Below are 13827 nucleotides of genomic sequence, written 5' to 3'. Positions count from 1 at the left end.
TCCTGCAGGTGGGTTTAACACATCACAGATTAACAGAGGTTTAGCTTCACTCCACATGAATTCCGAACACGGCAACACTGGCAGAATTGTTTTCTGAAAAAAAAGAAAAAAAATTCACTAACAGGAAGCTTGACAGCCTGGAATTCCACCCAGGTTCACTTTAGACTGAGGCATAAGCCATTTTTTTACTCACGCAAAATATCTTAAAGAAATAATGAATATTAAAATCCTGACTTTATTTATTTACCTTGATGTCTTGTCTATTCTGTAATATGCAGTTTTTCCCTGTGTAAAGCAAAAGGAGAAATGTCAAGGTGGCCTTCAAGGGGCCATATGGAGAATTCAGAAACCCTTGTTATTAATGACACTGGTGGCCATTAAGTGAACTGCAGCCAGCTAATTATTGCTCATGCTCATGCTCATGACTAGGGATGGGAACGACACGGGATTTGGGAAATCGACTGTCGAGGCCCATGTGTCGACTTTTTGTCGGATTGTCGGCCTTTTTTTTCCTTTTTTTTTAAAGAGCAGCAGCAATGCGGAGGGTGGAACATATTCTACATCGTTGTACTAGTTTATTCTAGTCTCAAAAACATGGCTCTAGTGTCAAATTTTGACCATTGAAGCGGTAATAATAAAAACGAGATTGAGAGTAGGCTAATTTAAAATGTTTATTCAACAGCCTTACAAACACATAAGACGTAGGCTACTTTTTGCCGTTCGGAATTTACAGAAATAAAACGGCCTGTCCATTAGTTAATTAGCTCTGTGCATGATGTAGCCTAAACAAGATAGTTTTCCGAATGAAAAAAATAACACTCTATATTATCATTATATAACATTAACATGCTCATCAAACGTGAAAATAAGCAACAATTAAAATTGAAAACAGCGTGCCCATTTTTTTTTTAACCACAGAAAAGGAGGCAGCATAATACAATCAACTCAACATAACAAATCAGCAGTGAAAATAAAATATACCAATAGGTATCTTACCATTTAGGCCTAATTTTTGTTTAAGAACAGAAGCATATCCACATGTTTGGGTAGAAGGCGACTGCGGAGTCTACTCACGACCAGTCCCGCGGCTGAAAACACTCTTTCCGCTGGCATCCCTGACGTGTCTGTGTGGAACGCATAATCTTTGCCGCACAATTTGCACCTCACTATCTTAGCATTAATTTTGCTAAAACTCCCCCACACCTTGCTCCTGTTATTTGCCGCTGCCGCCATAGACTCTGTCGCCTGACACACACACACACACACAGGGTCAACGGTCAAGTGGCGATCCCATTTAGAAAAAAATGGATTGTTTTATTTAAAATGGTTTATTTCATTATGGGAAAAGTGGCGCTTTATGATGTGTATTTGAATAGGAAATGTAATAAATTAAAAGCCCAAAAAAATAAAAATGCAATTTGGAAATCCCACAAGCCCCGCCCCCTCGACATGTCGACACTCTATTTTTTTTGTCGAGTGGAGCATGTGTCGAATGTCGGTCGTTTTGTCGAGAAAAAGTCCCATCCCTACTCATGACACGAGCCATCATCAACCAAAACACTAATGTAATGTGCAAGAAGTGATGCACCGGCTTCATGATAATAATAACTAGCTTGACTTTTGAAAATGACTTGGTTAACATAGCATACTGATACACACAGACACCTACACACTACCAGATTATACCAAGACAATTTTACAGTTGTTTATTATTGCACTATTGTATATTTTCCATGTCATATGTTGTACTACGACCGAGAAACCAGCGGATGGATTTGCCATTATCTTGTATACCTGACTTTTAGTATAAAAGAAAGTAAAATTAATTGAATGTTACAAAGCAGTGAAGCTTGAAATTCATCAATGATAATAGACAGCCATTGTTAGCTAAAATTACCAGCTAAAACCATAATATGGTACTATTTATCCCCAAATCTGAACAAAGGTCTCCTTGGGAATCAAATACCCTTCCATATTTGACTCTAGTTTTCCCCCCGATGTCGTTTACATTCCCACTTGGCCATATGGTATTCACTAGATAACTTTTTGATTTTATTTTTGTGTTGGTATCTGTGTTGTGCTGGGAGCCAGCCGTATGTTGATGTGAGTTTAAATGCAATGGTGTCTTTTTCTTGTGTTGTCTCTCACTCCCTCTTTTCCTTCTTGTCTCCTTTTTCCCCTTTAATTTATCTTCCTCGTAGTTGACTTCTCTCCTTCTATCATTTTTCCTCTCTCCAACTTTCCCTTTGTCTTCATTCTCTGTCTCAGGTTGTTGGTGTTGGTCTGATATGTACTAGGCGCTTCCCCTGACACTTCCAAGAACATGTCAAGTCATCGTGGTAACACAGGGCAGCAGGGGCAGCTTGCCCAAGCTTGAGCCTGTCCCAGAATGCACCAGCTGTTCCGTCTAGTGTTGGGACAGAGAGACCTGTCCCGTGCAGGAGACCTCTTCTCTCTGGATGACAGCGAGATTGAAGACTGTCTGTCGCAAGCCCTGGAGGAAATCAAAGTCATATCCTGCTCTCCAGTGAGTACACTGACCTCAAATAGCAAATAGCCTTCTTAGATGTTTAAAAGGGTCATATCTTTTTTTTGTACCAAACATTTGAATTATTTTAGTTTGTTCATAATTGTTTTTATGTGATAATTGTCTATTTTGTTTTCCAAAGTTTACATTATATTGTTACTGGTTCCTGCTGTGCCACTCACATAGTTTTCCAGAAAATTATATATATGGAAACGATCACATATAGAAATTGCTTGGAAAAACAGTTCTGAAAATAAGAAACATAAACCAAACAGGACAGAGAAGGGAAAAATCATTCTTTTAGAAGACATAAAAAGAAAAGAAGAAAAAAAAAACCCCCAAAGCCACTTAAACTCCAACTGAACCTTTGCAAAAAAAACCAAACAAAAAATGTATATATATAGTAATAGTTTCTTATGAGCATGCAATAGTTTCTCGTGTGAGATTGAAGAAACCATTGCATGCTCATAAGAAACTATTACTATTACTATTCATTCGATTGGACAGTGGAAAAAAACGCGATGACGTCTGGCGCTTTTTCCGCTCGGAGTTGCTTTTTTTTCAACTTCAAAAACGCGAGGCGCAGCAGGCGCATAAACAGCGCGCAGAACGCTCACTGCCATAGGAAACCAATTGAAAATAGGCGCCTCTCACTGCAAAAAACGCGTCAGGTGTGATCGGGGCCTTAGTCTGTCTTATACCATGGTCTGGGTGAATACTCGATTCTGACTGGCTGCAGGGTGTCCATTAAAAAGTGATAGAGGACACCTAGTAAAGGAGTTCTGGTGAAACTGACTGTTTACCGTTCGAAATTAATAAATAAATGCGCTGGCTACATCAGTTGTGAGTAACCATAGCAACAGGCAGTAAACTGAAGGGTTCTATGAGCTGAGCGGACTATAAATATCTCCGGTTGCTAAATAAACCGTCAGGCGTAACCAGGGAAACCAAGTTATTGTTTGTAAAAACTTTAGATTTTGATTGTAAAACTAATTAAAATATAAACTAATGTTTTAAAAATGTGTTATTTGGCAAGTGACCATGGTATAAGCGGGTTAATGCCCTTCGAGGTGTCCATTGTCAGGTATTAAAGGTGCCCTAGAATGGATTGTTTTATTATTTCATAATGTTTCCTGGGGTGCCCTTATAATGTTAGTATGTTTTTTAGATCTAAAGTTGTTATAATTTAGAAATAAAAGGCATATTTCCTAGCCTGATTTCATCCTCTGATTTGAACACTCTGTTTGAAGGGGCGTGTCTGCTGAGAGACTTCAGTGGAAACGGCACTGCTGTGATTGGCTGACATGCTTGCATATGAAATATCTGGCATTACATGTAGAACTATCTGGAAAACTTTTACTATTACAGCTTTTATACGTTTTTACTATTACAGCTATCGGGATTAACGAATCGTGAGAAGTTTAAGTATTTAGATCTATTCCCATCACATAAAAGGTTGCAGTGATGAGCATTGAGCAGATGAGAGCCTGTTGATCACGTGAATGAAGATCTTATCACTGCAACGCAGTTTCTGCGAGAAACGACGTGAAGTTGAGCGTTTAGTCACTGGCTTGATTTACTGATGCATAAACAGTATTGAACGACTTTGAGAGAAAGATTATCTGTCTGAACTTGAACAATTACGCATCAGAAATTCACATAACCCACTGGTTCTCCAGAGGCTCGGATGAAGGAACTAAAAAAATACTTTTGTGTTAATTTGTACATCCAAACACTGAGCAACTGCCATGCTTCGTTCGCTCGTTTGCAAGCCATGATGTCTCTCGCGGAAAAAACAATATCGCGCTGGATCTAGATAACACAGTGTAAATTATCGTTAATAAAATCACTACTTACCGCTTGCAGGAATATAACGTTAGTTGAAATTGCCCCCTTCGTCAGTATGAGACGTTGAGAGAAGCCTGGCTGCTTGATATTGTTCCAGGTTAGAAAAACAGTCCGTGGTGAAATGGGCAGAGCAAACTAACAACTTCAAATTAAACTGTAGCGGTATCCGATTATAGATAGATAGATAGATAGATAGATAGATAGATAGTTCTGCCATTTCGCCTGTTTTTCAGGGGTGTTTTTCAAAAACGAGATTTAAATAAGAAGGAGAAAACTATGGTGTTTGAGACTCACTGTATGTCATGTCCATGTACTGAACTCTTGTTATTTAACTATGCCAAGATAAATTCAATTTCACATTCTAGGGCACCTTTAATGGACTTCAGCGGAGGGAAAATACCTCCGCTGCGCGTCGGACGGTTCACGCCTCGCCGTCGTCCATTAATACCTGACAATGGACACCTCGAAGGGCATTAACCCTTACATGTTTTGTTTCGGGTTTTGGTTCACATTGGTTTTCATGTCTTTTATTTTGTAGTTTTCATAGTCATGGTTCCTGTTTGTCATGTGATTCCCTTATTCCATCATGTGATCCTGTCTTGTGCTTCCCTAGTCTCTTGAGTCATATTCTTCCCTAGTCTCTTGGTTCCCTTGTCTATGTGTCACGTTCTCATTAGTTCATTGTTCATTGCTTTCGGGTGTGTCTTGTTAAGTCATTAGTCTTTGGCTACATCCGAAATCGCATACTTCCCTACTATATAGTAGTGATGGCAATTTCAAAACACTGCTTCATGAAGCTGCGGAGTGTGTATCAAACTGCCAGAGTCAGGTGATTTCAGTAAACGAGGCTTCATTACGTCTTAACTGTTTTGAAACGTTTCGAAACACTTCGAAATTTCAATGGTTCACCGCTGGGGGCCATGATCTCTGTCAAATCATGATTCATGAGGAATCACTGAGAACCAATGAACAGTGGGTTTTACCTGATCTTCCAGTTTTATACATTTGTAGACGTTTTAATTAGACATTAATATAACATTAATATACTAAAATGAATAAGAGTAGTTAATAGTCTCATATTGGCCTGTTTAGCTGAGCCATTTATAGAACAAACAAAACAAACCCTGACAATTGATAAAAGAACATATAGACACTTGATAATCTTATTAGATGATTAGATAATTGCATTTGAAAGATTTGACTTTTAATAAAAAAATTGCAATGGATTTGTAAAAGGGGATTTTTTATGTATGCTTGGCTCAGCTTTTTTATGTATGTTTGGCTCAGCTTTTTGTTGCATTTACAAATTTACAGTTATAAATATTGTGTCGAGGCTTCGAAACAATCTGACTCAGTGTTCCACAAAGTCTCGATCTGCCCACCACTACTATATAGTAGGCGAAAAACAAAAATATGTCTAAATTCACAGTAGGCCTACTCATAAAAGAGTAGGCAAAAGTATCGGATGAGCTACTTCTTCCTGCGAGATTCTGAAGTGTGCTGCGATGTACACTTTACTATCCCATGAGGAGTTATAAGAGAGGACTTATGAATGGCAGTAAAGCGATGCAGCTGACGCTGGTAGGTCACTTGATAATGACATCATGGCGAATGTAGTAGTCCAGATTGCATTCATGATACACACACTCATAGTGCCTTTCCAATACCCACACTTGCGGTCTTGGCCACTTGAGAGCGTGTGCACGCGACAGGAAGTAAGTGCGCAAGACTGTCCCATGTTTAAAAAATTCCAAAGCGCAGTGCCCTGAATACACACTAAACGTACACTATCTTAAATACCACATCGGAGCGGCATTCGAGGCTAAGCGTATCCCATCATGCATTAGGTTCGGGAAATCGCGTGCCCCAAAATCGCGAGATAGCGAGGAAAACATTCCATTTGGAATGCATTTGGTAGTAAAAAAAAAAAAAAAAAAAATTATTGGTGCAAAGATGAGTAGGTTATGTGTATTTTGTACAACATTTGCAACTGCTTTTTATCACTTAATTAGAAGCACCATAATTTTTAATTGAGTCTTCTGTTACATACTGACCAGACATTTAGAATTTTATCTTAAAATGCATTAAATATTAAAATGCATTTAATACAGCATATTATTGAAAATAAAATAAAAAGCAGGTCTTTGGTTATTTTGTATTTTGTTCATGTTTTATTTGAAATAAACTGCACATGGGTTCTCACTTTAACTTGCCTTCAGTGGACATTCGTTACACAATCTTTTTTATGGACCATTGAACTTGGCAAATAGGATAATGCACACAGCCGTATTGCGCCGTCAGCCTGTTTCACTGCGCAGTTTCTCGGCCATCACTGAGGATGCGTTAAAGCGGACATAAGGCTGTGATAGAGATATACTGCCCTCATAATGAATGGCGACTGTAGAACGCAAAAGCCGAATCCCGGACATTTTGGGCGATCTAGAAATCCCGGGCAAACTCGTCAGAGTCTCACTAGTAGCCTAGCCTTGTTGTTTTCAACTGCGCTCTCTTACCGGTAGGCATGGCTTGGGAGTGGCCTCCTAGGGCAGCGAAGCAAGTGCATTCTGGGAGTTGTTGTCTTTCATCCACATAAGCCAAAAATACATTTTCTGGCTTTTCTCAGTCTAGAAAGCTCCAAATTCAAAAATAATTTCACATTTCTTCTACATCAGTGGTTCCCAACCTTTTTTTGTCTGAGACCCCCTTTTTCCCAAGAAAATATTTTAGGGCCCCCCTTCACATTTAATGATATTATCGCTCTTGTAAGCTTGCAGCAAGGATGACAGAATATGTTGTTTTCAAGCAAACGGTATGTTTACTATAACCAGATTATGTTTATGCACAAATAATAGCCTATACTATTGAAAATACAATAACAAAAACATCAGTAGGCCCTTTGTAATTTAAAAACGTAAGCCTAGGAGTAGCCTATAAATTGGCCCTATTTGAAATGCAATAACAAAAATATTCACACTGGTGTGTAGATAAAAAAAAAATAAAAAAAGAAGTATATAGGCTATTACTAAATGACTGCTGTCTGGGACCTCAATACTTGTATGTTATTTGTGAGGCTTTATCAATGTGAGGCTTTATTTTTGACGCTTTTGGCGCTATAGCGAGCTATAATAAACTTGTTTATTAAAGCAGCACTCAGTAGCTTCGGGACTTCTTCGCTGTATTCTCGCTTTTTGCTCGCAGGTTTCTCTCTAGAGCTCCCCCACAGCTTCGGAATAGATATTTGACAACACTGTTGTAAAAACTCGTTGTTGATTCTCAGACACCAGAGGCTATAGATCAACGACATCAAAGCAGATGGGACGTTCTTTAAAACGTCTTCTTCATTCGGGTTCGGACAGCGTGAGGGAGCGCAATAATGACAGCATTTTAGCAGATTTCTTTTGGCCGTAAAGCAATTGTTTACATCGCGAGACCTGATATCACGCGAGACTTCCTGACGCAGCGGCCGGCGCTCCGCCGGCTCAAAGTTGCAAGTGCGTATTTTCCTCTCACGGGCACCAGGGGGGTGCGAAACGACCACCATTCAACCCGAAATAAGTAATATAACCATTCCAATGACTCCGAAGCTGTTCAGTTAAGGTAAAAAAAGTTACTTAGTTCACCTTTAACAGAATAATGCGTCTTTCGGAAGAACATTGTAGCCGGAACTACTTCTCTCTGTGTACGTCTATGACGAGTTACGCAGGTACTGGGCTACTCCGCAGCGGCAGCGATCCGAACCAGTGTGAAATAGTCCCAATGTAAACACTTATTATAGGTGTACCATAGTGGTTCAGGATAAGACAAAAACACGGATTGGAAAATGGATTCATGATGAACTCGCTCATTATATACATTTTGTACATTTTGAACAGAAAAAAGTTAAGGACTTTTATTTAATGCTCATTGCTCAAAACTTTTCAAAATACGACGCGACCGCCCACAGAGCTCGCTGAGGCCCCCTTGTGGGCCGCGACCCCCCTGTTGGGAACCAATGTTCTACATAAATGACCTATTTTAAATGCACATTCATCTTTCCAGAGGTGAAGTATCCCTTTAAATGATTAAAAAGGTAATTCAAGAAATATTTAGTTAAACTAAAATAAATTAATTTGTTGTTATTGTGAAAATAACAATGAAAGTACATTCACCTTTGAAAATGAATTTGACTGTAATGCAAAAAACTTACTTACTGTAATGATTCAATCTGGTCAAAGATAAAACAGCAAATTCTACCATGATGTACTGTACACTTACACAAGTGTACATTACAGTTAATTGAAATGATCCAAAATGAACACTCGACAAGCGTTTGTAATTTTACTATTCTTCTGTAAAATAAATTAGTAGTATTATTAAATACTCATTTTTAATTTATTTTATTAATTATTTTACACTTCAATAGTATTGTTGCAATAGTGATATAATTCTTTATCTGTTTTGATCTTTTATCATTTAAATGATGATGATGATACTATTACTACTACTATTTATTATTATTGTATAGTCATATTGACTGAGGGAAAAAACTGTTTTCCTTTGTTTTTGTCCTTAGCCGTTTACAGGCCTAGTTGATGTTATGCTGTTAAAGTGAAGTTAGAGAGCATATGGCATGTTTTAGTTGATCACTGACCCTGTCAGCACTGCATATCTGAATAATTTGAATAAGGTGACCCCTCATTTCCTCAGTGTTTTTTAAAATTAAAATGAGTAAAAAGTAAAATTACTTCTAAAGGAATCTTAGTGTCACTTAGCACACTAAAGCCAGTTATTCTTGCCTTATTGGGCTTCTGTGTTCTGGCTGGCTTTTGTAAACAGATTTGGGCTCATCCAGCGTCTCAGGGGTAGCCTTCTCTCGTTCTCTCTTCGTCTCATTCTCTCTTCTCTTGTATTTCTCTCTCCAGGGCCTACGCTGTCCTCCTTTCCACAGTCACGTGCACAACATTATCATTCCAAACATGCCACACCACAAAGATCCAAACTTTCTTGCTTAATGATACCTCATGTTTTCAGAAATATAAATATGATGCTGTTTGCATGCAAATACTGTATTTCACACAATTAGTATACAAACTGTAGCTTAATAGTCAGTGCATGAATGTCAATCAAACCATAATGTTTTAAATATTACATAATAGAAGTGTCAGCGAGGGGTTGCAAAAAGGAGTGAGTTTTGTGATCCTATGAACCTGGAAACGGTCGGATCACCTGCTCAGTCACATGATTGTCTGCTGTAAATAAAATGTCATATGCTTGAAATTATAAGAATAAATTCATATTTCATTTAATAATTGTCACAGATAAACAGGAGAAGGAACACAGGTATCGTTGAGCAGGAACTTTATTAAATGGGTAGAAGATCGAATGAACAGCAGACAATCAGGAGTAATTTGGAGACAGGTTGCTTATAGTCACACTTAACTCATGGATCTTTCTCTCTTTTGCAGGTTGATGATGAAGCACACAGATGAGTTGGGGAACTTCGGTCCAGGGAAGCATGTAGCAGGAAGAAGGTGAGCAAGAAGGTAAGTAGGAGTCAGGCATAAGTGTTCTCAAGTGGAGATCGACTAGACGGGAGTGAGGGAGTGTGGCTGGTGAGTATGTGTAGAGGAGGTAATCAAGTGGTGACTTGTGTGACTGGTTAGAATTTGGGTGATTGGAGCTGAAGGACCTGGTGCTGAGGACATGTTGGTGGAATCCATGACAGAACCCCCCCTCCACAGGCAGCTCCTGATAACCAGGCATGGCGGCGAGGACGGCCCCTGTCCCGCCCGAGGTGCTGGGTGTTCTGGATGGGCAGTGTCCAATTTGGTGAAAGAGTAGGATCCAGTATATCATCATGTGGGACCCATGTGAGAATCTTGAATGGAGTGGATGGTGTAAATGTGGTTATCGTCTGCTTCTATGGGAGGAGGAGGTATTTCATCAGCATCAGGCCCTGTGTAGGAAGGGAGAAGAGATGCATGTGAGGTTTAAGCAGTGACGCATGGAAGGTAGGAGCAATCTTATATTCAGAAGGTAGGTTTAAACGAAACGTGACATCATTGATTATCCGGTGAATGGTCCAATGAATCGGGGACAGCTTGCGGGAAGGCAGCCAGAGACAGATGTCCCTGGTAGAGAGCCGGACCTTCTACCCTGGATGGTACATGGGTGTCGCTGCTCTTCTTGCATTGGCCTGGCTCTTATGCATGTGTCCGTGCTGCCCTTTGAATGTAGATGTGAGCTGAGTCCCACACCCTCTCGCTCTCCTGGAACCAGTAGTTCACAGCTGGAATGTCTGATGGCTCACCTGACCAGGGAAACGGGCAGTTGATAGCCGAGTATGCACTGGAAGGGAGTAAGCCCGGTGGTGGTCTGACGAAGGGAGTTCTGTGCATATTTGGCCCATGGTAGGAAACGGTTTCAGCTGTGTTCGTGGTTGTGGCAGTATGACCGTAGGTAATATCCGATTTCCTGGATCATGCGCTCCGTTTGGCCATTTGTTTGAAGGTGATATCCTGAAGACAAGCTTACCGACACACCAAGCAGATGGAAGAAGGCTTTCCACACACATGAAGTAAACTGTGACCAACTAACCGACACAATGTCTTCTGGCAGTCCATAGTTACGAAACACATGGTGAAATAATGCCTCTGCAGTCTCCAGAGCGGATGGTAAACCTTTAAATGGGATGAGCTTACAGGCCTTAAAGAAACGGTCAACTACAACCAGGATGCAGGTGTTGGTGTCAGAAGGAGGAAGTCAGTGACAAAGTCGATGCCAAGGTGAGACCAGTGTCTATTGGGAATTGGCAATTGTTGCAGCTTGCCTTCTGGAAGGTGTCTCGGGGTTCTGGAAACAGCACATGTGGAACAGCCTCTGACCAATCGTTATGCCTTCTGGGTCAGAGCGAGAGTGTTTGCTGGGAACCTGGATGCCCTGATCCCGGAGACGAGTCCATGAGGGTAACACGTAAAGTTGATGGTACATACGTGCAGCCCTCAGGTGGCTGTAGCAAAAGGGGAAGTCAGGATCAGGATGTTTAAGGATGGGAGCGGTACAAAAGGCATTCTTCAGCTGATGGAAGGCGCTGGTGGCCGCTGGATTCCAGTATAGAGACTTCGGCCGGTTTCGGAGAAGTGTGGTTAATGGTGCAGCGATTTGACTCAAATTGGCACCAAACTTTCGATAGATATGGGCAAATCCTAGGAAGCGTTGAAATTCCTCAATGGTGGTGGGTTGTGGCTAGTCCTTAACGGCAGTGACTTTCCCCTGGTCCATCTGAACGTTTGATCCATCAATGATGTAACCAAGGAATTGGATGGAGGAATGATGTAATTCGCACTTTTCCAATTTCAGGTAAAGATGGTACTCCCTGAGTCGTTAAAGGACCTGCACAATGTGTCTGCGGTGTTCAGCCAGATTCCGAGAGTACATTAGAATATCATTGATGTAGATGATAATGAATTGCTGGAGCATGTCTCGGAACAACTCATCCATGAAAGCCTGGAACACAGACGGTGAGTTAGCCAGCCTGTACGGCCTAATTCGGTACCCATAGTGGCCTGACGGTGTTAAGAAGGCGGTCTTCCATCCATCATCTTTCCTAATTTGGATAAGATTATTGGCGCTGTGCATGTCCAGCTTGGAAAAGATGCGTGCGCCTCTCAGTTGTTCCGGGGTTGATGGGACCAGGGGAAGAGTATAGCGGTACTTGATGATTTGATCATTGAGAGCCCTGTAGTCAATGCATGGCCGCAAGCCTCCATCCTTTTTGGCCACGTAAAAGAAGCAGCTCAAAGCAGCAGGAGAGGTAGATGGTTGAAATAATCCTTGTTCCAGGGCTTATTTGATGTATTCATCCATGGCCTTTTGCTCCGGGATCGACAGAGGATAGATTTTTCCTTTGGCCACGGTGGCTTTAGGTACCAGCTCGATTGCGATGAGTTGGAAGTTTAGTGGCCAGCTACTTGCTGAAAACATCCTGGAACTCCCCATACTCCTCTGGAAAACAAACCGTGGTGGATACATCCAAGCTTTCGATGGTGATGGAATTCACAGAGATGGAGTCTTTGGAAGGTATGAACGGAGATCATTTTCTGCGTTGTGGTTGCATCTCAAACTGAAGGGAATACTGTAGTCTTTCAATTATGGTCTGGTCTTCTGTCACAGATAAACAGGAGAAGGAACACAGGTATCGTTGAGCTGGAACTTTATTAAACAGGTAGAGGATTGAATGAACAGCAAACAGTCAGGTAAGTGAGACAAGTTGCAGACAGTCAGACTTAGCTCACGGATCTTTCTCTCTTTTGCAGCAGGTTATGATGGAGCACACAGATGGGGAACTTCGGTCCAGGGAAGTGTGCAGCAGGAAGAAGGTGAGCAAGCAGGTAAGTAGGAGTCAGGCATGAGCGTTCTCATGTGGAGATTGACAAGACCGGACAACAGGTGAGTGTGGCTGGTGAGTATTTGTAGGGGAGGTAATCAAGTGATGATAGGTGCGACTGGTTAGAATTCGTGTGAGAGCTGAAGGACCTGGTGCTGAGATGGAATCCATGACAATAATAGGAAAATGATGTGTCATTATTATTATTATTATTATTATTATTATTTGCTTATTTAAATCTCCTGTTTAAAAATAGTAAGATAGATTATTATATCTGCCCTGCATTTTATCTCAAAATTAATATCATTTTTAATATATGTGGAAATTATTGGAAATAAGTTAATGCAGACTCTTAATTACATGAGGTAAACATAAGCTGTTCCAGCATTTCAGTAATAAAAGTGTACACCTTTAAAATGCATGCAAATAACCTGAAGCACAACAGTTATTGTAGAGAGAGATGTGGATTTGGATGCCAATTAAATGACCACACAACCTTAGTGTTTGTCAAAAAAAAGTAGGTAATTTGGCCGAGGATTTTTACGCGGTGGGAGAAAAACACTGACATTCTGGATTCGGACGGCAATAAAATCACTGACTAGCCCCTATAAATGTTGAAAATACCTTACGTCCCTTTGAGAAACAATTACCGTGTGAATAGTGCTTAAGGACTACATGAGATGATTAACAAGACACAGGTGTGACACATAATGGCTAATCAAAAACCATGGCAACAAAAGAGCATGAACAAAGAAAACACAGGAAACTGAACTGAGAACATTGCAACACTAACTCAAAATCCAACTCAAGCAAAACTTTTTATTTGATAATATAAGAACTTTGATCTTATTGTGTATCGTAGCACTTGCTTCTTCAAATGCTTTCAAATGCTCCTTCGCATTTGAAAATGACGTACCATCTACACACTAAACCCTACCCTAACTAAACCTAACTGATAGTGTTAACAAAAGCAAACGTGAGATAAAAGCATATTTGCTAAAGCAACCAGGCAATTTTATCTTGATTCTACAAGTTTTTGAACTCTTTTTTGGATGTAACAGAGCCTTAAATGCACACTCTTTCATTC

At 40.4% G+C, this 13827-nt stretch overlaps 1 protein-coding gene across 2 annotated transcripts in view; it reads left to right on the top strand.

Annotated features, from left to right (window-relative positions):
- Window positions 1-13827, top strand: part of veph1 (ventricular zone expressed PH domain-containing 1) — a 132143-nt gene that overhangs the window by 25719 nt on the left and 92597 nt on the right. Inside the window, exon 2 of one of the 2 annotated variants that reach the window (XM_082182934.1) lies at window positions 2269-2527. In XM_082182934.1, coding sequence (XP_082039060.1) covers window positions 2390-2527 — 138 coding nt within the window. In that variant the 5' untranslated portion in view covers window positions 2269-2389. Of the gene's footprint in view, window positions 1-2201; window positions 2528-13827 lie in introns of both variants that reach the window. The other variant, XM_082182933.1, reaches the window with a different exon arrangement.

The sequence above is a fragment of the Leuciscus leuciscus genome (genome assembly GCF_965113295.1).
Source record: "Leuciscus leuciscus genome assembly, chromosome: 10".
In the NCBI taxonomy this organism is placed as follows: Eukaryota; Metazoa; Chordata; class Actinopteri; order Cypriniformes; family Leuciscidae; genus Leuciscus; species Leuciscus leuciscus.
This window is presented reverse-complemented; position numbering and strand designations above follow the sequence as displayed.